At 37.8% G+C, this 26,577-nt stretch overlaps 1 protein-coding gene across 1 annotated transcript in view; it reads right to left on the bottom strand.

The window, feature by feature from the left end:
• Window positions 1-823: 823 nt before the first annotated feature.
• The window catches only part of LOC106590467 (pyruvate dehydrogenase E1 component subunit alpha, mitochondrial), a 39,890-nt gene continuing 14,136 nt past the window's right edge, over window positions 824-26,577 (bottom strand). Inside the window, exons 4-11 of the mRNA XM_014181524.2 lie at window positions 4,117-4,243; window positions 3,892-3,983; window positions 3,709-3,801; window positions 3,474-3,629; window positions 3,324-3,395; window positions 2,376-2,443; window positions 1,931-2,039; window positions 824-1,822 (exon numbers count right to left, since the gene is read on the bottom strand). Of these exons, the coding sequence (XP_014036999.1) occupies window positions 1,658-1,822; window positions 1,931-2,039; window positions 2,376-2,443; window positions 3,324-3,395; window positions 3,474-3,629; window positions 3,709-3,801; window positions 3,892-3,983; window positions 4,117-4,243 (882 nt within the window). The 3' untranslated portion in view covers window positions 824-1,657. The remainder of the gene's footprint in view (window positions 1,823-1,930; window positions 2,040-2,375; window positions 2,444-3,323; window positions 3,396-3,473; window positions 3,630-3,708; window positions 3,802-3,891; window positions 3,984-4,116; window positions 4,244-26,577) is intronic.

Below are 26,577 nucleotides of genomic sequence, written 5' to 3'. Positions count from 1 at the left end.
GCTACAATTCACCCCATCAAAGTCTACCTCATTATTAACAGGTGAATTTCCACCCTTGACTTTGGAAGTGTCTGTCTGACTGTATAAATCCTTCCTCGCCAGTTAAAGTTTGATGTTGGAGGTCATTAGCATGAGACTGCTTTATTATAGGCTATAAATAGCTCATCTGCTGTATGGGCCATGCCAGGGATAATGAGAACCATGAATTGACAGAGTCATTATCTGTGACTAAAGAGGTGTGTGTGTGTGACTGAAGATGTGCCATGGGCGGGAACAGTATCATTACAGCCCAACTTCAGAGATATTTATACTGAACTGCCAGACTGAACTTGGTGACAGAACATTCATCTCTGTCTTCTCTCATTTATAGGTCTACTGTACTGAACTGGTGGTGGATGTACAACACTGTGGTGACATCTGCTGGTTGATTACATCTTACGCTGTGTTCAAGACAACTAGGAACTCAGAAATCTCAGAAGTCTGACTTCAGTGCATTCAAGACAACTGGGCACTCTGGGGGAAAAAATGAGCGCCGACTGGGAAAATTGTTTTGAACGGTTATCCAACTCGGAATTCCAAGTAGAAAACTCTGGCGTCTTTCTAGCCTGAAGATCACTGACGTCATGACTTGGCCTAGTTTCCCCCACCCCCCCACCCCAGAGTTTCCAGTTGTCTTGAAAGCACCATTATATTCATGGATGTAAAAGAACTGGATAGGTGGATGCAAGATGGCTCCATGTAAGTAATTAACACCTATCTGGTATGGTACATTATTAGCTGTCCGCACACAGAACTTTCCAGTGTCAGACACAAACACGTCATGCAGACTCAGCCAACTTTATTGCTCCAATTAAATCACAACAGTATTACAATCGTTCAGTTCACAGATGTTCCTCTTCAGTTTATCAGGGCTTGGATCGGTATCTGCTCCTCACGGAGAGAAGGAGGGAGGCAGAGAAGATGAGAAGGAGAGGGAGAAAGGAGGTGAGAGAAATGAACTACCATTGCTTGTCTCTTTCCTATGATAACATAACGACTTGCAGTCTGGTGTCTCCTTAGTTTATCTATCAAAGTGCAACGAGTGCTACGGTGCTACAATAACATCTGGGTCAGAGGTCATACATTAACAGATGGGAGCATTAGAAACAGAAAGACTTGGTTTAACCCAAAACCACCCCCTCACACACACCCTTAGCCTGGGGTGGCCAACCCTGGTTCTGAAGTGTTCTAGGGTGTGCAAACTTAGTAAGTATCAGCATGAACACACCAGATCCAGCTAAGGAATGTCTTGGTGACTGATTGAATCAGGTGTGTTAGTGCTAGACTGGAACAACAGCCTGCCCTAAGCCATACACCTCCAATCCCTCAGTATCAGGAGAACACAGCTATATAAAACGACATAGTACACTCTATAAATACCAGTGACAGAGGCTCAGAAGTGACGGACTGGTTTGGAATGCTGCTACAGACTAAACTCTGAACTACAGGGTCATGACCTCTCATATTGTGCGTTTAGAGACAACTAACAATGGAATGATAAATGGGACGAGGAGAAGAGGAGTAGACTTTCACCCAGGGGTTGGTGTTGCAGAGGGTAGGAAGGGATGTGTAGCTGATAGACTATACAGTAGTTTGGGTCGTGTGTGTGTGTGTTTGTCTAGCTGACAGACTTCAGTTTGACCCAGGGGTTGGTCCCGCGGACCTCCATGGGTAGATCGTTGGCAAAGATGTGGTTACAGAGCTCGTCCAATGGTGGCTCAGGGTCAGAGATGGCAAACTGGGCGGCATCCTCGATCACCTTCCTGATATCTACATCTATCTCCTGTATGGCGAGAGGAAGGACAGAAAGAAGGCAAGCAGGGAAACTATTTGAGTAAATGGACCACCTGTGTGTGTGTGTGGATGCGTGACGGTGAAGGTGTGTGTGTACCTTGATCTCCTCCACAGAAGCCATGTTGTTGGACAGCATGCGTTCCTTCAGCATGGTGATGGGGTCACTCTTACTGCGCACTTCCTGGATCTCCTCACGTGAACGGTAGCTACAGGAAGTTACATCACACACAGGAAGAGGACTTAGACATGATTAGCAAGGTTCCGCACCAGCCTTTGGTTGATGAGAGAGAGACAGACCTGTAAAGGAAGCAGTGCTCTTCCCAAACCAACACTGCACTACAATACACTAAGAGGGGAGGGGGAGGGGGGGTGTTAAACTAGGGAGTGGCAACACAAGGAGGTGGGCAGGGATAAAATCAGAATAGAGAGGGAGGGAGAGAGAGAGATGGGAGATGTGGTGAGGAGTGAGGGGGCGGGGAGAGACAGGGTGCTCAGTTGACAAACACATGGTCAAGGGTCAAAGGTCTGAGATCATGTCTCACCTAACCCCGGGGTCGCTCATGCTGTGTCCATGGTAACGGTAGGTCTCCAGCTCCATCACAATAGGACCCTGCCAAGGAGGTTTCAAAAGCAAAGACACTCAAAAAGCTAGCCAACCCCACCATGATACTGCAGAATATCTTGATCAGGGATTTGTACTGTAGCAGAGGATCTTCCGATATCTATGCTGTTTGGCCTGCAGCACACCAAGAGTGCAGGGCCAGTTACAACTGTACTGGAGTCTCAGACTGTCTCTATTCTGCTGGTCACTGAGCCTCCCTCTGTCAGGGAAGAGACACTGGTGGGATACTAGAATAGGATCAGCTGGTGGGATACTAGAATAGGATCAGCTGGTGGGATACTAGAATAGGATCAGCTGGTGGGATACTAGAATAGGATCAGCTGGTGGGATTCTAGAATAGGATCAGCTGGTGGGATACTAGAATAGGATCAGCTGGTGGGATACTAGAATAGGATCAGCTGGTGGGATACTAGAATAGGATCAGCTGGTGGGATACTAGAATAGGATCAGCTGGTGGGATACTAGAATAGGATCAGCTGGTGGGATACTAGAATAGGATCAGCTGGTGGGATACTAGAATAGGATCAGCTGGTGGGATACTAGAATAGGATCAGCTGGTGGGATACTAGAATAGGATCAGCTGGTGGGATACTAGAATAGGATCAGCTGGTGGGATACTAGAATAGGATCAGCTGGTGGGATACTAGAATAGGATCAGCTGGTGGGATACTAGAATAGGATCAGCTGGTGGGATACTAGAATAGGATCAGCTGGTGGGATACTAGAATAGGATCAGCCCTCTGACATTAGATTGTCTGAGACAAAGTGATTCTTAACACTCTTTAAGCTCTTAAATCCGCAATCAGTTTTTCATCTCTGCACCAATCAGAACTCCTCTTCTCCAGCTCTACAACCAATCATAGTTCACCTTCCCAGCTCTGCAGTGGTCTGCAGCAAACTTGATGGCCTCCCTCACACACAGGACATCCATGCCATCCACCTACACCACAGGGACAGAGGGGTCAGTATAGCAAAGATACACACACAGTCAGTGAGTGTGTGTGTGTGTGTGTCCTACCTTGATTCCAGGTATATAGTCTCCTCTCTTGAAGTACTCCGTGCTAGCAGAGGATCTCTCTATAGACGTCCCCATGCCAAACTTGTTGTTCTCACAGATGAAGATACACGGCAGCTTCCACAGAGCCGCCATGTTGAAAGACTCAAAGATCTGGCCCTGATTGGACATGAACAGAGACGATGATGATGATGATGATGATTTAATAACTTTATTGTAACTGTTAGATAGACCTCACCTGGTTGGCGGCGCCGTCTCCATACAGCGCCACACACACCTGGTTGTTGCCCTGGTACTGACAGGCTAGGGCCACACCAGCACCCAATGGAACCTGTAGACACACACACACACAGCGAGAATGCATGTTCCCCTCTCGGTCTAGGTGTGTGTGTGAGAGAGTGTGACCTGTTCAGAGAGTCACCTGAGCCCCCACGATTCCATTCCCTCCATAGAAGTGTTTAGCGTACATGTGCATAGAGCCACCTTTACCCTTGGCCACACCTCCTCTACGACCTGAGAACAAGAGAGAGAGAGAATAGAGACGTATTTCAGGTCGAAGGATCAGTTTATCTTCCTTAAATCCTGACTGTAACCATTAGGAGGAAATACAAATGTGACCTTGGATCAGTTTCTAGGTGTGTCTCACCTGTGAGTTCAGCCATGATCTCTCTAACGGACACACCCCGTGTGAAGGTGTAGCCGTGGGCGCGGTACGCTGTGATCAGGTGGTCTGTTGGGTTGATGCCCGCCTCGATGCCCATGGCACACGCCTCCTGTAACACAACCAACAGCTAGGAGAGAGAAGGGGAGCGTGTGTGTTCTAATCTATACGTGTGTGTGTGTTCTAATCTATACGTGTGTGTTCTAATCTATACGTGTGTGTTCTAATCTATACGTGTGTGTGTTCTAATCTATACGTGTGTGTGTTCTAATCTATACGTGTGTGTGTTCTAATCTATACGTGTGTGTTCTAATCTATACGTGTGTGTTCTAATCTATACGTGTGTGTTCTAATCTATACGTGTGTGTTCTAATCTATACGTGTGTGTGTGTTCTAATCTATACGTGTGTGTTCTAATCTATACGTGTGTGTTCTAATCTATACGTGTGTGTGTTCTAATCTATACGTGTGTGTTCTAATCTATACGTGTGTGTGTTCTAATCTATACGTGTGTGTTCTAATCTATACGTGTGTGTTCTAATCTATACGTGTGTGTTCTAATCTATACGTGTGTGTGTTCTAATCTATACGTGTGTGTTCTAATCTATACGTGTGTGTGTTCTAATCTATACGTGTGTGTTCTAATCTATACGTGTGTGTGTTCTAATCTATACGTGTGTGTGTTCTAATCTATACGTGTGTGTTCTAATCTATACGTGTGTGTTCTAATCTATACGTGTGTGTTCTAATCTATACGTGTGTGTGTTCTAATCTATACGCGTGTGTGTGTTCTAATCTATACGTGTGTGTTCTAATCTATACGTGTGTGTTCTAATCTATACGTGTGTGTGTTCTAATCTATACGTGTGTGTGTTCTAATCTATACGTGTGTGTGTTCTAATCTATACGTGTGTGTTCTAATCTATACGTGTGTGTGTTCTAATCTATACGTGTGTGTGTGTTCTAATCTATACGTGTGTGTGTTCTAATCTATACGTGTGTGTGTTCTAATCTATACGTGTGTGTGTTCTAATCTATACGTTTGTGTTCTAATCTATACGTGTGTGTTCTAATCTATACGTGTGTGTTCTAATCTATACGTGTGTGTTCTAATCTATACGTGTGTGTTCTAATCTATACGTGTGTGTGTTCTAATCTATACGTGTGTGTGTTCTAATCTATACGTGTGTGTGTTCTAATCTATACGTGTGTGTGTTCTAATCTATTCGTGTGTGTGTTCTAATCTATACGTGTGTGTTCTAATCTATACGTGTGTGTTCTAATCTATACGTGTGTGTGTTCTAATCTATACGTGTGTGTTCTAATCTATACGTGTGTGTTCTAATCTATACGTGTGTGTGTTCTAATCTATACGTGTGTGTGTTCTAATCTATACGTGTGTGTTCTAATCTATACGTGTGTGTGTTCTAATCTATACGTGTGTGTGTTCTAATCTATACGTGTGTGTTCTAATCTATACGTGTGTGTTCTAATCTATACGTGTGTGTTCTAATCTATACGTGTGTGTTCTAATCTATACGTGTGTGTGTTCTAATCTATACGTGTGTGTGTTCTAATCTATACGTGTGTGTGTTCTAATCTATACGTGTGTGTGTTCTAATCTATACGTGTGTGTTCTAATCTATACGTGTGTGTTCTAATCTATACGTGTGTGTGTTCTAATCTATACGTGTGTGTTCTAATCTATACGTGTGTGTGTTCTAATCTATACGTGTGTGTTCTAATCTATACGTGTGTGTGTTCTAATCTATACGTGTGTGTGTTCTAATCTATACGTGTGTGTTCTAATCTATACGTGTGTGTGTTCTAATCTATACGTGTGTGTTCTAATCTATACGTGTGTGTGTTCTAATCTATACGTGTGTGTGTTCTAATCTATACGTGTGTGTTCTAATCTATACGTGTGTGTGTTCTAATCTATACGTGTGTGTGTTCTAATCTATACGTGTGTGTTCTAATCTATACGTGTGTGTGTTCTAATCTATACGTGTGTGTGTTCTAATCTATACGTGTGTGTTCTAATCTATACGTGTGTGTTCTAATCTATACGTGTGTGTTCTAATCTATACGTGTGTGTTCTAATCTATACGTGTGTGTTCTAATCTATACGTGTGTGTGTTCTAATCTATACGTGTGTGTGTTCTAATCTATACGTGTGTGTGTTCTAATCTATACGTGTGTGTTCTAATCTATACGTGTGTGTGTTCTAATCTATACGTGTGTGTTCTAATCTATACGTGTGTGTTCTAATCTATACGTGTGTGTGTTCTAATCTATACGTGTGTGTGTTCTAATCTATACGTGTGTGTTCTAATCTATACGTGTGTGTGTTCTAATCTATACGTGTGTGTTCTAATCTATACGTGTGTGTGTTCTAATCTATACGTGTGTGTGTTCTAATCTATACGTGTGTGTGTTCTAATCTATACGTGTGTGTGTTCTAATCTATACGTGTGTGTTCTAATCTATACGTGTGTGTTCTAATCTATACGTGTGTGTGTTCTAATCTATACGTGTGTGTGTTCTAATCTATACGTGTGTGTGTCTAATCTATACGTGTGTGTTCTAATCTATACGTGTGTGTGTTCTAATCTATACGTGTGTGTTCTAATCTATACGTGTGTGTTCTAATCTATACGTGTGTGTTCTAATCTATACGTGTGTGTGTTCTAATCTATACGTGTGTGTGTTCTAATCTATACGTGTGTGTTCTAATCTATACGTGTGTGTTCTAATCTATACGTGTGTGTTCTAATCTATACGTGTGTGTTCTAATCTATACGTGTGTGTGTTCTAATCTATACGTGTGTGTTCTAATCTATACGTGTGTGTGTTCTAATCTATACGTGTGTGTGTTCTAATCTATACGTGTGTGTTCTAATCTATACGTGTGTGTTCTAATCTATACGTGTGTGTTCTAATCTATACGTGTGTGTTCTAATCTATACGTGTGTGTGTTCTAATCTATACGTGTGTGTGTTCTAATCTATACGTGTGTGTGTTCTAATCTATACGTGTGTGTGTTCTAATCTATACGTGTGTGTTCTAATCTATACGTGTGTGTTCTAATCTATACGTGTGTGTGTTCTAATCTATACGTGTGTGTGTTCTAATCTATACGTGTGTGTTCTAATCTATACGTGTGTGTTCTAATCTATACGTGTGTGTTCTAATCTATACGTGTGTGTTCTAATCTATACGTGTGTGTTCTAATCTATACGTGTGTGTGTTCTAATCTATACGTGTGTGTTCTAATCTATACGTGTGTGTTCTAATCTATACGTGTGTGTTCTAATCTATACGTGTGTGTTCTAATCTATACGTGTGTGTGTGTTCTAATCTATACGTGTGTGTGTTCTAATCTATACGTGTGTGTTCTAATCTATACGTGTGTGTTCTAATCTATACGTGTGTGTTCTAATCTATACGTGTGTGTGTTCTAATCTATACGTGTGTGTTCTAATCTATACGTGTGTGTGTTCTAATCTATACGTGTGTGTTCTAATCTATACGTGTGTGTGTTCTAATCTATACGTGTGTGTGTTCTAATCTATACGTGTGTGTTCTAATCTATACGTGTGTGTGTTCTAATCTATACGTGTGTGTGTTCTAATCTATACGTGTGTGTTCTAATCTATACGTGTGTGTTCTAATCTATACGTGTGTGTGTGTGTTCTAATCTATACGTGTGTGTGTTCTAATCTATACGTGTGTGTTCTAATCTATACGTGTGTGTTCTAATCTATACGTGTGTGTTCTAATCTATACGTGTGTGTGTGTTCTAATCTATACGTGTGTGTGTTCTAATCTATACGTGTGTGTTCTAATCTATACGTGTGTGTGTTCTAATCTATACGTGTGTGTGTTCTAATCTATACGTGTGTGTTCTAATCTATACGTGTGTGTGTTCTAATCTATACGTGTGTGTGTTCTAATCTATACGTGTGTGTGTTCTAATCTATACGTGTGTGTTCTAATCTATACGTGTGTGTTCTAATCTATACGTGTGTGTGTTCTAATCTATACGTGTGTGTGTTCTAATCTATACGTGTGTGTGTTCTAATCTATGCGTGTGTGTGTTCTAATCTATTCGTGTGTGTTCTAATCTATACGTGTGTGTGTTCTAATCTATACGTGTGTGTTCTAATCTATACGTGTGTGTGTTCTAATCTATACGTGTGTGTGTTCTAATCTATACGTGTGTGTTCTAATCTATACGTGTGTGTGTTCTAATCTATACGTGTGTGTGTTCTAATCTATACGTGTGTGTTTCTAATCTATACGTGTGTGTTCTAATCTATACGTGTGTGTGTTCTAATCTATACGTGTGTGTGTTCTAATCTATACGTGTGTGTTCTAATCTATACGTGTGTGTGTTCTAATCTATACGTGTGTGTGTTCTAATCTATACGTGTGTGTGTTCTAATCTATACGTGTGTGTTTCTAATCTATACGTTTGTGTTCTAATCTATACGTGTGTGTGTTCTAATCTATACGTGTGTGTGTTCTAATCTATACGTGTGTGTTCTAATCTATACGTGTGTGTGTTCTAATCTATACGTGTGTGTTCTAATCTATACGTGTGTGTTCTAATCTATACGTGTGTGTTCTAATCTATACGTGTGTGTGTTCTAATCTATACGTGTGTGTGTTCTAATCTATACGTGTGTGTTCTAATCTATACGTGTGTGTTCTAATCTATACGTGTGTGTGTTCTAATCTATACGTGTGTGTTCTAATCTATACGTGTGTGTGTTCTAATCTATACGTGTGTGTGTTCTAATCTATACGTGTGTGTGTTCTAATCTATACGTGTGTGTTCTAATCTATACGTGTGTGTGTTCTAATCTATACGTGTGTGTGTTCTAATCTATACGTGTGTGTTCTAATCTATACGTGTGTGTTTCTAATCTATACGTGTGTGTTCTAATCTATACGTGTGTGTGTTCTAATCTATACGTGTGTGTGTTCTAATCTATACGTGTGTGTTCTAATCTATACGTGTGTGTGTTCTAATCTATACGTGTGTGTTCTAATCTATACGTGTGTGTGTTCTAATCTATACGTGTGTGTTCTAATCTATACGTGTGTGTGTTCTAATCTATACGTGTGTGTGTTCTAATCTATACGTGTGTGTTCTAATCTATACGTGTGTGTTCTAATCTATACGTGTGTGTGTTCTAATCTATACGTGTGTGTGTTCTAATCTATACGTGTGTGTGTTCTAATCTATACGTGTGTGTGTTCTAATCTATACGTGTGTGTGTTCTAATCTATACGTGTGTGTGTTCTAATCTATACGTGTGTGTTCTAATCTATACGTGTGTGTTCTAATCTATACGTGTGTGTGTTCTAATCTATACGTGTGTGTGTTCTAATCTATACGTGTGTGTTCTAATCTATACGTGTGTGTGTTCTAATCTATACGTGTGTGTGTTCTAATCTATACGTGTGTGTGTTCTAATCTATACGTGTGTGTTCTAATCTATACGTGTGTGTTCTAATCTATACGTGTGTGTGTTCTAATCTATACGTGTGTGTTCTAATCTATACGTGTGTGTTCTAATCTATACGTGTGTGTGTTCTAATCTATACGTGTGTGTGTTCTAATCTATACGTGTGTGTGTTCTAATCTATACGTGTGTGTGTTCTAATCTATACGTGTGTGTTCTAATCTATACGTGTGTGTGTTCTAATCTATACGTGTGTGTGTTCTAATCTATACGTGTGTGTGTTCTAATCTATACGTGTGTGTGTTCTAATCTATACGTGTGTGTTCTAATCTATACGTGTGTGTGTTCTAATCTATACGTGTGTGTTCTAATCTATACGTGTGTGTTCTAATCTATACGTGTGTGTGTTCTAATCTATACGTGTGTGTGTTCTAATCTATACGTGTGTGTGTCTAATCTATACGTGTGTGTGTTCTAATCTATACGTGTGTGTTCTAATCTATACGTGTGTGTGTTCTAATCTATACGTGTGTGTGTTCTAATCTATACGTGTGTGTTCTAATCTATACGTGTGTGTGTTCTAATCTATACGTGTGTGTGTTCTAATCTATACGTGTGTGTGTTCTAATCTATACGTGTGTGTTCTAATCTATACGTGTGTGTGTTCTAATCTATACGTGTGTGTGTTCTAATCTATACGTGTGTGTGTTCTAATCTATACGTGTGTGTGTTCTAATCTATACGTGTGTGTGTTCTAATCTATACGTGTGTGTTCTAATCTATACGTGTGTGTGTTCTAATCTATACGTGTGTGTGTTCTAATCTATACGTGTGTGTGTTCTAATCTATACGTGTGTGTGTTCTAATCTATACGTGTGTGTGTTCTAATCTATACGTGTGTGTGTTCTAATCTATACGTGTGTGTGTTCTAATCTATACGTGTGTGTGTTCTAATCTATACGTGTGTGTTCTAATCTATACGTGTGTGTTCTAATCTATACGTGTGTGTTCTAATCTATACGTGTGTGTGTTCTAATCTATACGTGTGTGTGTTCTAATCTATACGTGTGTGTGTTCTAATCTATACGTGTGTGTGTTCTAATCTATACGTGTGTGTGTTCTAATCTATACGTGTGTGTGTTCTAATCTATACGTGTGTGTGTTCTAATCTATACGTGTGTGTTCTAATCTATACGTGTGTGTGTTCTAATCTATACGTGTGTGTTCTAATCTATACGTGTGTGTTCTAATCTATACGTGTGTGTGTTCTAATCTATACGTGTGTGTGTTCTAATCTATACGTGTGTGTGTTCTAATCTATACGTGTGTGTTCTAATCTATACGTGTGTGTGTTCTAATCTATACGTGTGTGTGTTCTAATCTATACGTGTGTGTGTTCTAATCTATACGTGTGTGTTCTAATCTATACGTGTGTGTGTTCTAATCTATACGTGTGTGTGTTCTAATCTATACGTGTGTGTTCTAATCTATACGTGTGTGTGTTCTAATCTATACGTGTGTGTTCTAATCTATACGTGTGTGTGTTCTAATCTATACGTGTGTGTGTTCTAATCTATACGTGTGTGTTCTAATCTATACGTGTGTGTGTTCTAATCTATACGTGTGTGTGTTCTAATCTATACGTGTGTGTGTTCTAATCTATACGTGTGTGTTCTAATCTATACGTGTGTGTGTTCTAATCTATACGTGTGTGTGTGTTCTAATCTATACGTGTGTGTGTTCTAATCTATACGTGTGTGTTCTAATCTATACGTGTGTGTGTTCTAATCTATACGTGTGTGTTTCTAATCTATACGTGTGTGTTCTAATCTATACGTGTGTGTGTTCTAATCTATACGTGTGTGTTCTAATCTATACGTGTGTGTGTTCTAATCTATACGTGTGTGTGTTCTAATCTATACGTGTGTGTGTTCTAATCTATACGTGTGTGTGTTCTAATCTATACGTGTGTGTTCTAATCTATACGTGTGTGTGTTCTAATCTATACGTGTGTGTTCTAATCTATACGTGTGTGTGTTCTAATCTATACGTGTGTGTGTTCTAATCTATACGTGTGTGTGTTCTAATCTATACGTGTGTGTGTTCTAATCTATACGTGTGTGTGTTCTAATCTATACGTGTGTGTTCTAATCTATACGTGTGTGTTCTAATCTATACGTGTGTGTGTTCTAATCTATACGTGTGTGTTCTAATCTATACGTGTGTGTGTTCTAATCTATACGTGTGTGTGTTCTAATCTATACGTGTGTGTGTTCTAATCTATACGTGTGTGTGTTCTAATCTATACGTGTGTGTTCTAATCTATACGTGTGTGTTCTAATCTATACGTGTGTGTTCTAATCTATACGTGTGTGTGTTCTAATCTATACGTGTGTGTGTTCTAATCTATACGTGTGTGTGTTCTAATCTATACGTGTGTGTTCTAATCTATACGTGTGTGTGTTCTAATCTATACGTGTGTGTGTTCTAATCTATACGTGTGTGTGTTCTAATCTATACGTGTGTGTTCTAATCTATACGTGTGTGTTCTAATCTATACGTGTGTGTGTTCTAATCTATACGTGTGTGTGTTCTAATCTATACGTGTGTGTGTGTGTTCTAATCTATACGTGTGTGTGTTCTAATCTATACGTGTGTGTGTCTAATCTATACGTGTGTGTGTTCTAATCTATACGTGTGTGTGTTCTAATCTATACGTGTGTGTGTTCTAATCTATACGTGTGTGTTCTAATCTATACGTGTGTGTTCTAATCTATACGTGTGTGTTCTAATCTATACGTGTGTGTGTTCTAATCTATACGTGTGTGTGTTCTAATCTATACGTGTGTGTGTTCTAATCTATACGTGTGTGTGTTCTAATCTATACGTGTGTGTTCTAATCTATACGTGTGTGTGTTCTAATCTATACGTGTGTGTTCTAATCTATACGTGTGTGTGTTCTAATCTATACGTGTGTGTGTTCTAATCTATACGTGTGTGTGTTCTAATCTATACGTGTGTGTGTTCTAATCTATACGTGTGTGTGTTCTAATCTATACGTGTGTGTGTTCTAATCTATACGTGTGTGTTCTAATCTATACGTGTGTGTTCTAATCTATACGTGTGTGTGTTCTAATCTATACGTGTGTGTGTTCTAATCTATACGTGTGTGTGTTCTAATCTATACGTGTGTGTTCTAATCTATACGTGTGTGTGTTCTAATCTATACGTGTGTGTGTTCTAATCTATACGTGTGTGTTCTAATCTATACGTGTGTGTGTTCTAATCTATACGTGTGTGTGTTCTAATCTATACGTGTGTGTGTTCTAATCTATACGTGTGTGTGTGTTCTAATCTATACGTGTGTGTGTTCTAATCTATACGTGTGTGTGTTCTAATCTATACGTGTGTGTTCTAATCTATACGTGTGTGTTCTAATCTATACGTGTGTGTGTTCTAATCTATACGTGTGTGTGTTCTAATCTATACGTGTGTGTTTCTAATCTATACGTGTGTGTTTCTAATCTATACGTGTGTGTTCTAATCTATACGTGTGTGTGTTCTAATCTATACGTGTGTGTGTTCTAATCTATACGTGTGTGTTCTAATCTATACGTGTGTGTGTTCTAATCTATACGTGTGTGTGTTCTAATCTATACGTGTGTGTGTTCTAATCTATACGTGTGTGTGTTCTAATCTATACGTGTGTGTGTTCTAATCTATACGTGTGTGTTCTAATCTATACGTGTGTGTGTTCTAATCTATACGTGTGTGTTCTAATCTATACGTGTGTGTGTTCTAATCTATACGTGTGTGTTCTAATCTATACGTGTGTGTGTTCTAATCTATACGTGTGTGTGTTCTAATCTATACGTGTGTGTTCTAATCTATACGTGTGTGTTCTAATCTATACGTGTGTGTGTTCTAATCTATACGTGTGTGTGTTCTAATCTATACGTGTGTGTGTTCTAATCTATACGTGTGTGTTCTAATCTATACGTGTGTGTGTTCTAATCTATACGTGTGTGTGTTCTAATCTATACGTGTGTGTGTTCTAATCTATACGTGTGTGTGTTCTAATCTATACGTGTGTGTGTTCTAATCTATACGTGTGTGTTCTAATCTATACGTGTGTGTTCTAATCTATACGTGTGTGTGTGTTCTAATCTATACGTGTGTGTGTTATAATCTATACGTGTGTGTGTTCTAATCTATACGTGTGTGTGTTCTAATCTATACGTGTGTGTGTTCTAATCTATACGTGTGTGTGTTCTAATCTATACGTGTGTGTGTTCTAATCTATACGTGTGTGTGTCTAATCTATACGTGTGTGTGTTCTAATCTATACGTGTGTGTTCTAAACTATACGTGTGTGTTCTAATCTATACGTGTGTGTGTTCTAATCTATACGTGTGTGTGTTCTAATCTATACGTGTGTGTGTGTTCTAATCTATACGTGTGTGTTCTAATCTATACGTGTGTGTGTTCTAATCTATACGTGTGTGTGTTCTAATCTATACGTGTGTGTGTTCTAATCTATACGTGTGTGTTCTAATCTATACGTGTGTGTTCTAATCTATACGTGTGTGTGTTCTAATCTATACGTGTGTGTGTTCTAATCTATACGTGTGTGTTCTAATCTATACGTGTGTGTGTTCTAATCTATACGTGTGTGTGTTCTAATCTATACGTGTGTGTGTTCTAATCTATACGTGTGTGTTCTAATCTATACGTGTGTGTTCTAATCTATACGTGTGTGTGTTCTAATCTATACGTGTGTGTTCTAATCTATACGTGTGTGTGTTCTAATCTATACGTGTGTGTTCTAATCTATACGTGTGTGTGTTCTAATCTATACGTGTGTGTGTTCTAATCTATACGTGTGTGTGTTCTAATCTATACATGTGTGTTCTAATCTATACGTGTGTGTGTTCTAATCTATACGTGTGTGTGTTATAATCTATACGTGTGTGTTCTAATCTATACGTGTGTGTGTTCTAATCTATACGTGTGTGTTCTAATCTATACGTGTGTGTTCTAATCTATACGTGTGTGTGTGTTCTAATCTATACGTGTGTGTGTTCTAATCTATACGTGTGTGTTCTAATCTATACGTGTGTGTGTTCTAATCTATACGTGTGTGTTCTAATCTATACGTGTGTGTTCTAATCTATACGTGTGTGTGTTCTAATCTATACGTGTGTGTGTTCTAATCTATACGTGTGTGTGTTCTAATCTATACGTGTGTGTTCTAATCTATACGTGTGTGTGTTCTAATCTATACGTGTGTGTGTTCTAATCTATACGTGTGTGTTCTAATCTATACGTGTGTGTTCTAATCTATACGTGTGTGTGTTCTAATCTATACGTGTGTGTTCTAATCTATACGTGTGTGTTCTAATCTATACGTGTGTGTGTTCTAATCTATACGTGTGTGTGTTCTAATCTATACGTGTGTGTTCTAATCTATACGTGTGTGTTCTAATCTATACGTGTGTGTGTTCTAATCTATACGTGTGTGTGTGTTCTAATCTATACGTGTGTGTTCTAATCTATACGTGTGTGTTCTAATCTATACGTGTGTGTGTTCTAATCTATACGTGTGTGTGTCTAATCTATACGTGTGTGTGTTCTAATCTATACGTGTGTGTGTTCTAATCTATACGTGTGTGTGTTCTAATCTATACGTGTGTGTTCTAATCTATACGTGTGTGTTCTAATCTATACGTGTGTGTGTGTTCTAATCTATACGTGTGTGTGTTCTAATCTATACGTGTGTGTGTTCTAATCTATACGTGTGTGTGTTCTAATCTATACGTGTGTGTGTTCTAATCTATACGTGTGTGTGTTCTAATCTATACGTGTGTGTGTCTAATCTATACGTGTGTGTGTTCTAATCTATACGTGTGTGTTCTAATCTATACGTGTGTGTGTTCTAATCTATACGTGTGTGTGTTCTAATCTATACGTGTGTGTTCTAATCTATACGTGTGTGTTCTAATCTATACGTGTGTGTGTTCTAATCTATACGTGTGTGTGTTCTAATCTATACGTGTGTGTTCTAATCTATACGTGTGTGTTCTAATCTATACGTGTGTGTGTTCTAATCTATACGTGTGTGTGTTCTAATCTATACGTGTGTGTGTTCTAATCTATACGTGTGTGTTCTAATCTATACGTGTGTGTGTTCTAATCTATACGTGTGTGTTCTAATCTATACGTGTGTGTGTTCTAATCTATACGTGTGTGTTCTAATCTATACGTGTGTGTGTTCTAATCTATACGTGTGTGTGTTCTAATCTATACGTGTGTGTGTTCTAATCTATACGTGTGTGTGTTCTAATCTATACGTGTGTGTTCTAATCTATACGTTGTGTGTTCTAATCTATACGTGTGTGTGTTCTAATCTATACGTGTGTGTGTTCTAATCTATACGTGTGTGTTCTAATCTATACGTGTGTGTTTCTAATCTATACGTGTGTGTGTTCTAATCTATACGTGTGTGTGTTCTAATCTATACGTGTGTGTGTTCTAATCTATACGTGTGTGTTCTAATCTATACGTGTGTGTGTTCTAATCTATACGTGTGTGTTCTAATCTATACGTGTGTGTGTTCTAATCTATACGTGTGTGTGTTCTAATCTATACGTGTGTGTGTTCTAATCTATACGTGTGTGTGTTCTAATCTATACGTGTGTGTTCTAATCTATACGTGTGTGTGTTCTAATCTATACGTGTGTGTTCTAATCTATACGTGTGTGTTCTAATCTATACGTGTGTGTGTTCTAATCTATACGTGTGTGTGTTCTAATCTATACGTGTGTGTGTTCTAATCTATACGTGTGTGTTCTAATCTATACGTGTGTGTTCTAATCTATACGTGTGTGTGTTCTAATCTATACGTGTGTGTTCTAATCTATACGTGTGTGTGTTCTAATCTATACGTGTGTGTGTTCTAATCTATACGTGTGTGTGTTCTAATCTATACGTGTGTGTGTTCTAATCTATACGTGTGTGTTCTAATCTATACGTGTGTGTTCTAATCTATACGTGTGTGTGTTCTAATCTATACGTGTGTGTGTTCTAATCTATACGTGTGTGTGTTCTAATCTATACGTGTGTGTGTTCTAATCTATACGTGTGTGTGTTCTAATCTATACGTGTGTGTGTTCTAATCTATACGTGTGTGTGTTCTAATCTATACGTGTGTGTGTTCTAATCTATACGTGTGTGTGTTCTAATCTATACGTGTGTGTTCTAATCTATACGTGTGTGTGTTCTAATCTATACGTGTGTGTGTTCTAATCTATACGTGTGTGTGTTCTAATCTATACGTGTGTGTTCTAATCTATACGTGTGTGTGTGTTCTAATCTATACGTGTGTGTGTTCTAATCTATACGTGTGTGTGTTCTAATCTATACGTGTGTGTTCTAATCTATACGTGTGTGTTCTAATCTATACGTGTGTGTTCTAATCTATACGTGTGTGTGTTCTAATCTATACGTGTGTGTGTTCTAATCTATACGTGTGTGTTCTAATCTATACGTGTGTGTGTGTTCTAATCTATACGTGTGTGTGTTCTAATCTATACGTGTGTGTTCTAATCTATACGTGTGTGTTCTAATCTATACGTGTGTGTGTTCTAATCTATACGTGTGTGTGTTCTAATCTATACGTGTGTGTGTTCTAATCTATACGTGTGTGTGTTCTAATCTATACGTGTGTGTTCTAATCTATACGTGTGTGTGTTCTAATCTATACGTGTGTGTGTTCTAATCTATACGTGTGTGTGTTCTAATCTATACGTGTGTGTGTTCTAATCTATACGTGTGTGTGTTCTAATCTATACGTGTGTGTTCTAATCTATACGTGTGTGTGTTCTAATCTATACGTGTGTGTTCTAATCTATACGTGTGTGTGTTCTAATCTATACGTGTGTGTTCTAATCTATACGTGTGTGTGTTCTAATCTATACGTGTGTGTGTTCTAATCTATACGTGTGTGTTTCTAATCTATACGTGTGTGTGTTCTAATCTATACGTGTGTGTGTTCTAATCTATACGTGTGTGTTCTAATCTATACGTGTGTGTTCTAATCTATACGTGTGTGTGTTCTAATCTATACGTGTGTGTTCTAATCTATACGTGTGTGTTCTAATCTATACGTGTGTGTGTTCTAATCTATACGTGTGTGTGTTCTAATCTATACGTGTGTGTGTTCTAATCTATACGTGTGTGTTCTAATCTATACGTTGTGTGTTCTAATCTATACGTGTGTGTGTTCTAATCTATACGTGTGTGTGTCTAATCTATACGTGTGTGTTCTAATCTATACGTGTGTGTGTTCTAATCTATACGTGTGTGTGTTCTAATCTATACGTGTGTGTTCTAATCTATACGTGTGTGTTCTAATCTATACGTGTGTGTGTTCTAATCTATACGTGTGTGTTCTAATCTATACGTGTGTGTGTTCTAATCTATACGTGTGTGTTCTAATCTATACGTGTGTGTGTTCTAATCTATACGTGTGTGTGTTCTAATCTATACGTGTGTGTGTTCTAATCTATACGTGTGTGTTTCTAATCTATACGTGTGTGTGTTCTAATCTATACGTGTGTGTGTTCTAATCTATACGTGTGTGTTCTAATCTATACGTGTGTGTGTTCTAATCTATACGTGTGTGTGTTCTAATCTATACGTGTGTGTTCTAATCTATACGTGTGTGTGTTCTAATCTATACGTGTGTGTGTGTTCTAATCTATACGTGTGTGTGTTCTAATCTATACGTGTGTGTGTTCTAATCTATACGTGTGTGTGTTCTAATCTATACGTGTGTGTGTTCTAATCTATACGTGTGTGTGTTCTAATCTATACGTGTGTGTGTTCTAATCTATACGTGTGTGTTCTAATCTATACGTGTGTGTGTTCTAATCTATACGTGTGTGTGTTCTAATCTATACGTGTGTGTTCTAATCTATACGTGTGTGTTCTAATCTATACGTGTGTGTGTTCTAATCTATACGTGTGTGTGTTCTAATCTATACGTGTGTGTGTTCTAATCTATACGTGTGTGTTCTAATCTATACGTGTGTGTGTTCTAATCTATACGTGTGTGTGTTCTAATCTATACGTGTGTGTTCTAATCTATACGTGTGTGTGTTCTAATCTATACGTGTGTGTGTTCTAATCTATACGTGTGTGTGTTCTAATCTATACGTGTGTGTGTTCTAATCTATACGTGTGTGTGTTCTAATCTATACGTGTGTGTGTTCTAATCTATACGTGTGTGTGTTCTAATCTATACGTGTGTGTTCTAATCTATACGTGTGTGTGTTCTAATCTATACGTGTGTGTGTTCTAATCTATACGTGTGTGTTCTAATCTATACGTGTGTGTTCTAATCTATACGTGTGTGTGTTCTAATCTATACGTGTGTGTGTTCTAATCTATACGTGTGTGTGTTCTAATCTATACGTGTGTGTTCTAATCTATACGTGTGTGTGTTCTAATCTATACGTGTGTGTGTTCTAATCTATACGTGTGTGTGTTCTAATCTATACGTGTGTGTTCTAATCTATACGTGTGTGTGTTTCTAATCTATACGTGTGTGTTTCTAATCTATACGTGTGTGTTCTAATCTATACGTGTGTGTGTTCTAATCTATACGTGTGTGTGTCTAATCTATACGTGTGTGTGTTCTAATCTATACGTGTGTGTTCTAATCTATACGTGTGTGTGTTCTAATCTATACGTGTGTGTGTTCTAATCTATACGTGTGTGTGTTCTAATCTATACGTGTGTGTTCTAATCTATACGTGTGTGTGTTCTAATCTATACGTGTGTGTGTCTAATCTATACGTGTGTGTGTTCTAATCTATACGTGTGTGTGTTCTAATCTATACGTGTGTGTGTTCTAATCTATACGTGTGTGTTCTAATCTATACGTGTGTGTTCTAATCTATACGTGTGTGTGTTCTAATCTATACGTGTGTGTGTTCTAATCTATACGTGTGTGTTTCTAATCTATACGTGTGTGTTCTAATCTATACGTGTGTGTGTCTAATCTATACGTGTGTGTGTTCTAATCTATACGTGTGTGTGTTCTAATCTATACGTGTGTGTTCTAATCTATACGTGTGTGTGTTCTAATCTATACGTGTGTGTGTTCTAATCTATACGTGTGTGTGTTCTAATCTATACGTGTGTGTTCTAATCTATACGTGTGTGTGTTCTAATCTATACGTGTGTGTGTTCTAATCTATACGTGTGTGTGTTCTAATCTATACGTGTGTGTGTTCTAATCTATACGTGTGTGTGTTCTAATCTATACGTGTGTGTGTTCTAATCTATACGTGTGTGTTCTAATCTATACGTGTGTGTGTTCTAATCTATACGTGTGTGTGTTCTAATCTATACGTGTGTGTTTCTAATCTATACGTGTGTGTTCTAATCTATACGTGTGTGTGTTCTAATCTATACGTGTGTGTGTTCTAATCTATACGTGTGTGTTCTAATCTATACGTGTGTGTGTTCTAATCTATACGTGTGTGTTCTAATCTATACGTGTGTGTTCTAATCTATACGTGTGTGTGTTCTAATCTATACGTGTGTGTGTTCTAATCTATACGTGTGTGTGTTCTAATCTATACGTGTGTGTTCTAATCTATACGTGTGTGTTCTAATCTATACGTGTGTGTGTCTAATCTATACGTGTGTGTGTTCTAATCTATACGTGTGTGTTCTAATCTATACGTGTGTGTGTTCTAATCTATACGTGTGTGTGTTCTAATCTATACGTGTGTGTGTTCTAATCTATACGTGTGTGTGTTCTAATCTATACGTGTGTGTGTTCTAATCTATACGTGTGTGTGTTCTAATCTATACGTGTGTGTGTTCTAATCTATACGTGTGTGTGTTCTAATCTATACGTGTGTGTGTTCTAATCTATACGTGTGTGTGTTCTAATCTATACGTGTGTGTTCTAATCTATACGTGTGTGTGTTCTAATCTATACGTGTGTGTGTTCTAATCTATACGTGTGTGTGTTCTAATCTATACGTGTGTGTGTTCTAATCTATACGTGTGTGTTCTAATCTATACGTGTGTGTGTTCTAATCTATACGTGTGTTGTGTGTTCTAATCTATACGTGTGTGTTCTAATCTATACGTGTGTGTGTTCTAATCTATACGTGTGTGTGTTCTAATCTATACGTGTGTGTTCTAATCTATACGTGTGTGTGTTCTAATCTATACGTGTGTGTGTGTTCTAATCTATACGTGTGTGTGTTCTAATCTATACGTGTGTGTGTTCTAATCTATACGTGTGTGTTCTAATCTATACGTGTGTGTTCTAATCTATACGTGTGTGTGTTCTAATCTATACGTGTGTGTGTTCTAATCTATACGTGTGTGTTCTAATCTATACGTGTGTGTGTTCTAATCTATACGTGTGTGTGTTCTAATCTATACGTGTGTGTGTTCTAATCTATACGTGTGTGTGTTCTAATCTATACGTGTGTGTGTTCTAATCTATACGTGTGTGTTCTAATCTATACGTGTGTGTGTTCTAATCTATACGTGTGTGTGTTCTAATCTATACGTGTGTGTTCTAATCTATACGTGTGTGTTCTAATCTATACGTGTGTGTGTTCTAATCTATACGTGTGTGTGTTCTAATCTATACGTGTGTGTGTCTAATCTATACGTGTGTGTGTTCTAATCTATACGTGTGTGTGTTCTAATCTATACGTGTGTGTTCTAATCTATACGTGTGTGTTCTAATCTATACGTGTGTGTTCTAATCTATACGTGTGTGTTCTAATCTATACGTGTGTGTTCTAATCTATACGTGTGTGTTCTAATCTATACGTGTGTGTGTTCTAATCTATACGTGTGTGTGTTCTAATCTATACGTGTGTGTGTTCTAATCTATACGTGTGTGTGTTCTAATCTATACGTGTGTGTTCTAATCTATACGTGTGTGTGTTCTAATCTATACGTGTGTGTGTTCTAATCTATACGTGTGTGTGTTCTAATCTATACGTGTGTGTGTTCTAATCTATACGTGTGTGTGTTCTAATCTATACGTGTGTGTGTGTTCTAATCTATACGTGTGTGTGTTCTAATCTATACGTGTGTGTTCTAATCTATACGTGTGTGTGTTCTAATCTATACGTGTGTGTTTCTAATCTATACGTGTGTGTGTTCTAATCTATACGTGTGTGTGTTCTAATCTATACGTGTGTGTGTTCTAATCTATACGTGTGTGTTCTAATCTATACGTGTGTGTGTTCTAATCTATACGTGTGTGTTCTAATCTATACGTGTGTGTGTTCTAATCTATACGTGTGTGTGTTCTAATCTATACGTGTGTGTTTCTAATCTATACGTGTGTGTGTTCTAATCTATACGTGTGTGTGTTCTAATCTATACGTGTGTGTTCTAATCTATACGTGTGTGTGTTCTAATCTATACGTGTGTGTGTTCTAATCTATACGTGTGTGTGTTCTAATCTATACGTGTGTGTTCTAATCTATACGTGTGTGTTCTAATCTATACGTGTGTGTGTTCTAATCTATACGTGTGTGTGTTCTAATCTATACGTGTGTGTTCTAATCTATACGTGTGTGTGTTCTAATCTATACGTGTGTGTGTTCTAATCTATACGTGTGTGTTCTAATCTATACGTGTGTGTGTTCTAATCTATACGTGTGTGTTCTAATCTATACGTGTGTGTGTTCTAATCTATACGTGTGTGTGTTCTAATCTATACGTGTGTGTTCTAATCTATACGTGTGTGTTCTAATCTATACGTGTGTGTGTTCTAATCTATACGTGTGTGTGTTCTAATCTATACGTGTGTGTTCTAATCTATACGTGTGTGTGTTCTAATCTATACGTGTGTGTTCTAATCTATACGTGTGTGTGTTCTAATCTATACGTGTGTGTTTCTAATCTATACGTGTGTGTTCTAATCTATACGTGTGTGTGTTCTAATCTATACGTGTGTGTTTCTAATCTATACGTGTGTGTTCTAATCTATACGTGTGTGTGTTCTAATCTATACGTGTGTGTGTTCTAATCTATACGTGTGTGTGTTCTAATCTATACGTGTGTGTGTTCTAATCTATACGTGTGTGTTCTAATCTATACGTGTGTGTGTTCTAATCTATACGTGTGTGTTTCTAATCTATACGTGTGTGTTCTAATCTATACGTGTGTGTGTTCTAATCTATACGTGTGTGTGTTCTAATCTATACGTGTGTGTGTCTAATCTATACGTGTGTGTGTTCTAATCTATACGTGTGTGTTCTAATCTATACGTGTGTGTGTTCTAATCTATACGTGTGTGTGTTCTAATCTATACGTGTGTGTTCTAATCTATACGTGTGTGTGTTCTAATCTATACGTGTGTGTGTTCTAATCTATACGTGTGTGTGTTCTAATCTATACGTGTGTGTGTTCTAATCTATACGTGTGTGTGTTCTAATCTATACGTGTGTGTTCTAATCTATACGTGTGTGTGTTTCTAATCTATACGTGTGTGTGTTCTAATCTATACGTGTGTGTTCTAATCTATACGTGTGTGTGTTCTAATCTATACGTGTGTGTTCTAAACTATACGTGTGTGTTCTAATCTATACGTGTGTGTGTGTTCTAATCTATACGTGTGTGTTCTAATCTATACGTGTGTGTGTTCTAATCTATACGTGTGTGTGTTCTAATCTATACGTGTGTGTTCTAATCTATACGTGTGTGTTCTAATCTATACGTGTGTGTGTTCTAATCTATACGTGTGTGTGTTCTAATCTATACGTGTGTGTGTTCTAATCTATACGTGTGTGTTCTAATCTATACGTGTGTGTGTTCTAATCTATACGTGTGTGTTCTAATCTATACGTGTGTGTGTTTCTAATCTATACGTGTGTGTGTTTCTAATCTATACGTGTGTGTTCTAATCTATACGTGTGTGTGTGTTCTAATCTATACGTGTGTGTGTTCTAATCTATACGTGTGTGTTCTAATCTATACGTGTGTGTGTTCTAATCTATACGTGTGTGTGTTCTAATCTATACGTGTGTGTTCTAATCTATACGTGTGTGTTCTAATCTATACGTGTGTGTGTTCTAATCTATACGTGTGTGTTCTAATCTATACGTGTGTGTGTTCTAATCTATACGTGTGTGTGTTCTAATCTATACGTGTGTGTTCTAATCTATACGTGTGTGTTCTAATCTATACGTGTGTGTGTTCTAATCTATACGTGTGTGTGTTCTAATCTATACGTGTGTGTTCTAATCTATACGTGTGTGTGTTCTAATCTATACGTGTGTGTTTCTAATCTATACGTGTGTGTGTTCTAATCTATACGTGTGTGTTCTAATCTATACGTGTGTGTTCTAATCTATACGTGTGTGTGTTCTAATCTATACGTGTGTGTTCTAATCTATACGTGTGTGTGTCTAATCTATACGTGTGTGTTTTCTAATCTATACGTGTGTGTGTTCTAATCTATACGTGTGTGTTCTAATCTATACGTGTGTGTGTTCTAATCTATACGTGTGTGTTCTAATCTATACGTGTGTGTGTTCTAATCTATACGTGTGTGTGTTCTAATCTATACGTGTGTGTGTTCTAATCTATACGTGTGTGTTCTAATCTATACGTGTGTGTTCTAATCTATACGTGTGTGTGTTCTAATCTATACGTGTGTGTTCTAATCTATACGTGTGTGTTCTAATCTATACGTGTGTGTTCTAATCTATACGTGTGTGTGTTCTAATCTATACGTGTGTGTGTTCTAATCTATACGTGTGTGTGTTCTAATCTATACGTGTGTGTTCTAATCTATACGTGTGTGTGTTCTAATCTATACGTGTGTGTTTCTAATCTATACGTGTGTGTTCTAATCTATACGTGTGTGTTCTAATCTATACGTGTGTGTGTCTAATCTATACGTGTGTGTGTTCTAATCTATACGTGTGTGTGTTCTAATCTATACGTGTGTGTTCTAATCTATACGTGTGTGTGTTCTAATCTATACGTGTGTGTTCTAATCTATACGTGTGTGTGTTCTAATCTATACGTGTGTGTTCTAATCTATACGTGTGTGTGTTCTAATCTATACGTGTGTGTGTTCTAATCTATACGTGTGTGTTCTAATCTATACGTGTGTGTGTTCTAATCTATACGTGTGTGTGTTCTAATCTATACGTGTGTGTTCTAATCTATACGTGTGTGTGTTCTAATCTATACGTGTGTGTGTTCTAATCTATACGTGTGTGTGTTCTAATCTATACGTGTGTGTGTTCTAATCTATACGTGTGTGTGTTCTAATCTATACGTGTGTGTGTTCTAATCTATACGTGTGTGTGTTCTAATCTATACGTGTGTGTGTTCTAATCTATACGTGTGTGTGTTCTAATCTATACGTGTGTGTGTCTAATCTATACGTGTGTGTTTCTAATCTATACGTGTGTGTGTTCTAATCTATACGTGTGTGTGTTCTAATCTATACGTGTGTGTGTTCTAATCTATACGTGTGTGTGTTCTAATCTATACGTGTGTGTTCTAATCTATACGTGTGTGTGTTCTAATCTATACGTGTGTGTGTTCTAATCTATACGTGTGTGTGTTCTAATCTATACGTGTGTGTGTTCTAATCTATACGTGTGTGTTCTAATCTATACGTGTGTGTTCTAATCTATACGTGTGTGTGTTCTAATCTATACGTGTGTGTGTTCTAATCTATACGTGTGTGTGTTCTAATCTATACGTGTGTGTTCTAATCTATACGTGTGTGTGTTCTAATCTATACGTGTGTGTTCTAATCTATACGTGTGTGTGTTCTAATCTATACGTGTGTGTGTTCTAATCTATACGTGTGTGTTCTAATCTATACGTGTGTGTGTTCTAATCTATACGTGTGTGTTCTAATCTATACGTGTGTGTGTTCTAATCTATACGTGTGTGTGTTCTAATCTATACGTGTGTGTGTTCTAATCTATACGTGTGTGTGTTCTAATCTATACGTGTGTGTGTTCTAATCTATACGTGTGTGTTCTAATCTATACGTGTGTGTGTTCTAATCTATACGTGTGTGTTCTAATCTATACGTGTGTGTTCTAATCTATACGTGTGTGTGTTCTAATCTATACGTGTGTGTTCTAATCTATACGTGTGTGTGTTCTAATCTATACGTGTGTGTTCTAATCTATACGTGTGTGTTCTAATCTATACGTGTGTGTGTTCTAATCTATACGTGTGTGTGTTCTAATCTATACGTGTGTGTTCTAATCTATACGTGTGTGTTCTAATCTATACGTGTGTGTGTTCTAATCTATACGTGTGTGTGTTCTAATCTATACGTGTGTGTTCTAATCTATACGTGTGTGTTCTAATCTATACGTGTGTGTGTTCTAATCTATACGTGTGTGTTCTAATCTATACGTGTGTGTGTTCTAATCTATACGTGTGTGTGTTCTAATCTATACGTGTGTGTGTTCTAATCTATACGTGTGTGTGTGTTCTAATCTATACGTGTGTGTTCTAATCTATACGTGTGTGTTCTAATCTATACGTGTGTGTGTTCTAATCCATACGTGTGTGTGTCTAATCTATACGTGTGTGTGTTCTAATCTATACGTGTGTGTGTTCTAATCTATACGTGTGTGTTCTAATCTATACGTGTGTGTGTTCTAATCTATACGTGTGTGTTCTAATCTATACGTGTGTGTGTTCTAATCTATACGTGTGTGTTCTAATCTATACGTGTGTGTGTTCTAATCTATACGTGTGTGTGTTCTAATCTATACGTGTGTGTTCTAATCTATACGTGTGTGTTCTAATCTATACGTGTGTGTGTTCTAATCTATACGTGTGTGTTTCTAATCTATACGTGTGTGTTCTAATCTATACGTGTGTGTTCTAATCTATACGTGTGTGTTCTAATCTATACGTGTGTGTGTTCTAA

Source organism: Salmo salar, chromosome ssa29 (assembly GCF_905237065.1).
Source record: "Salmo salar chromosome ssa29, Ssal_v3.1, whole genome shotgun sequence".
Classification (NCBI taxonomy): Eukaryota; Metazoa; Chordata; class Actinopteri; order Salmoniformes; family Salmonidae; genus Salmo; species Salmo salar.
This window is presented reverse-complemented; position numbering and strand designations above follow the sequence as displayed.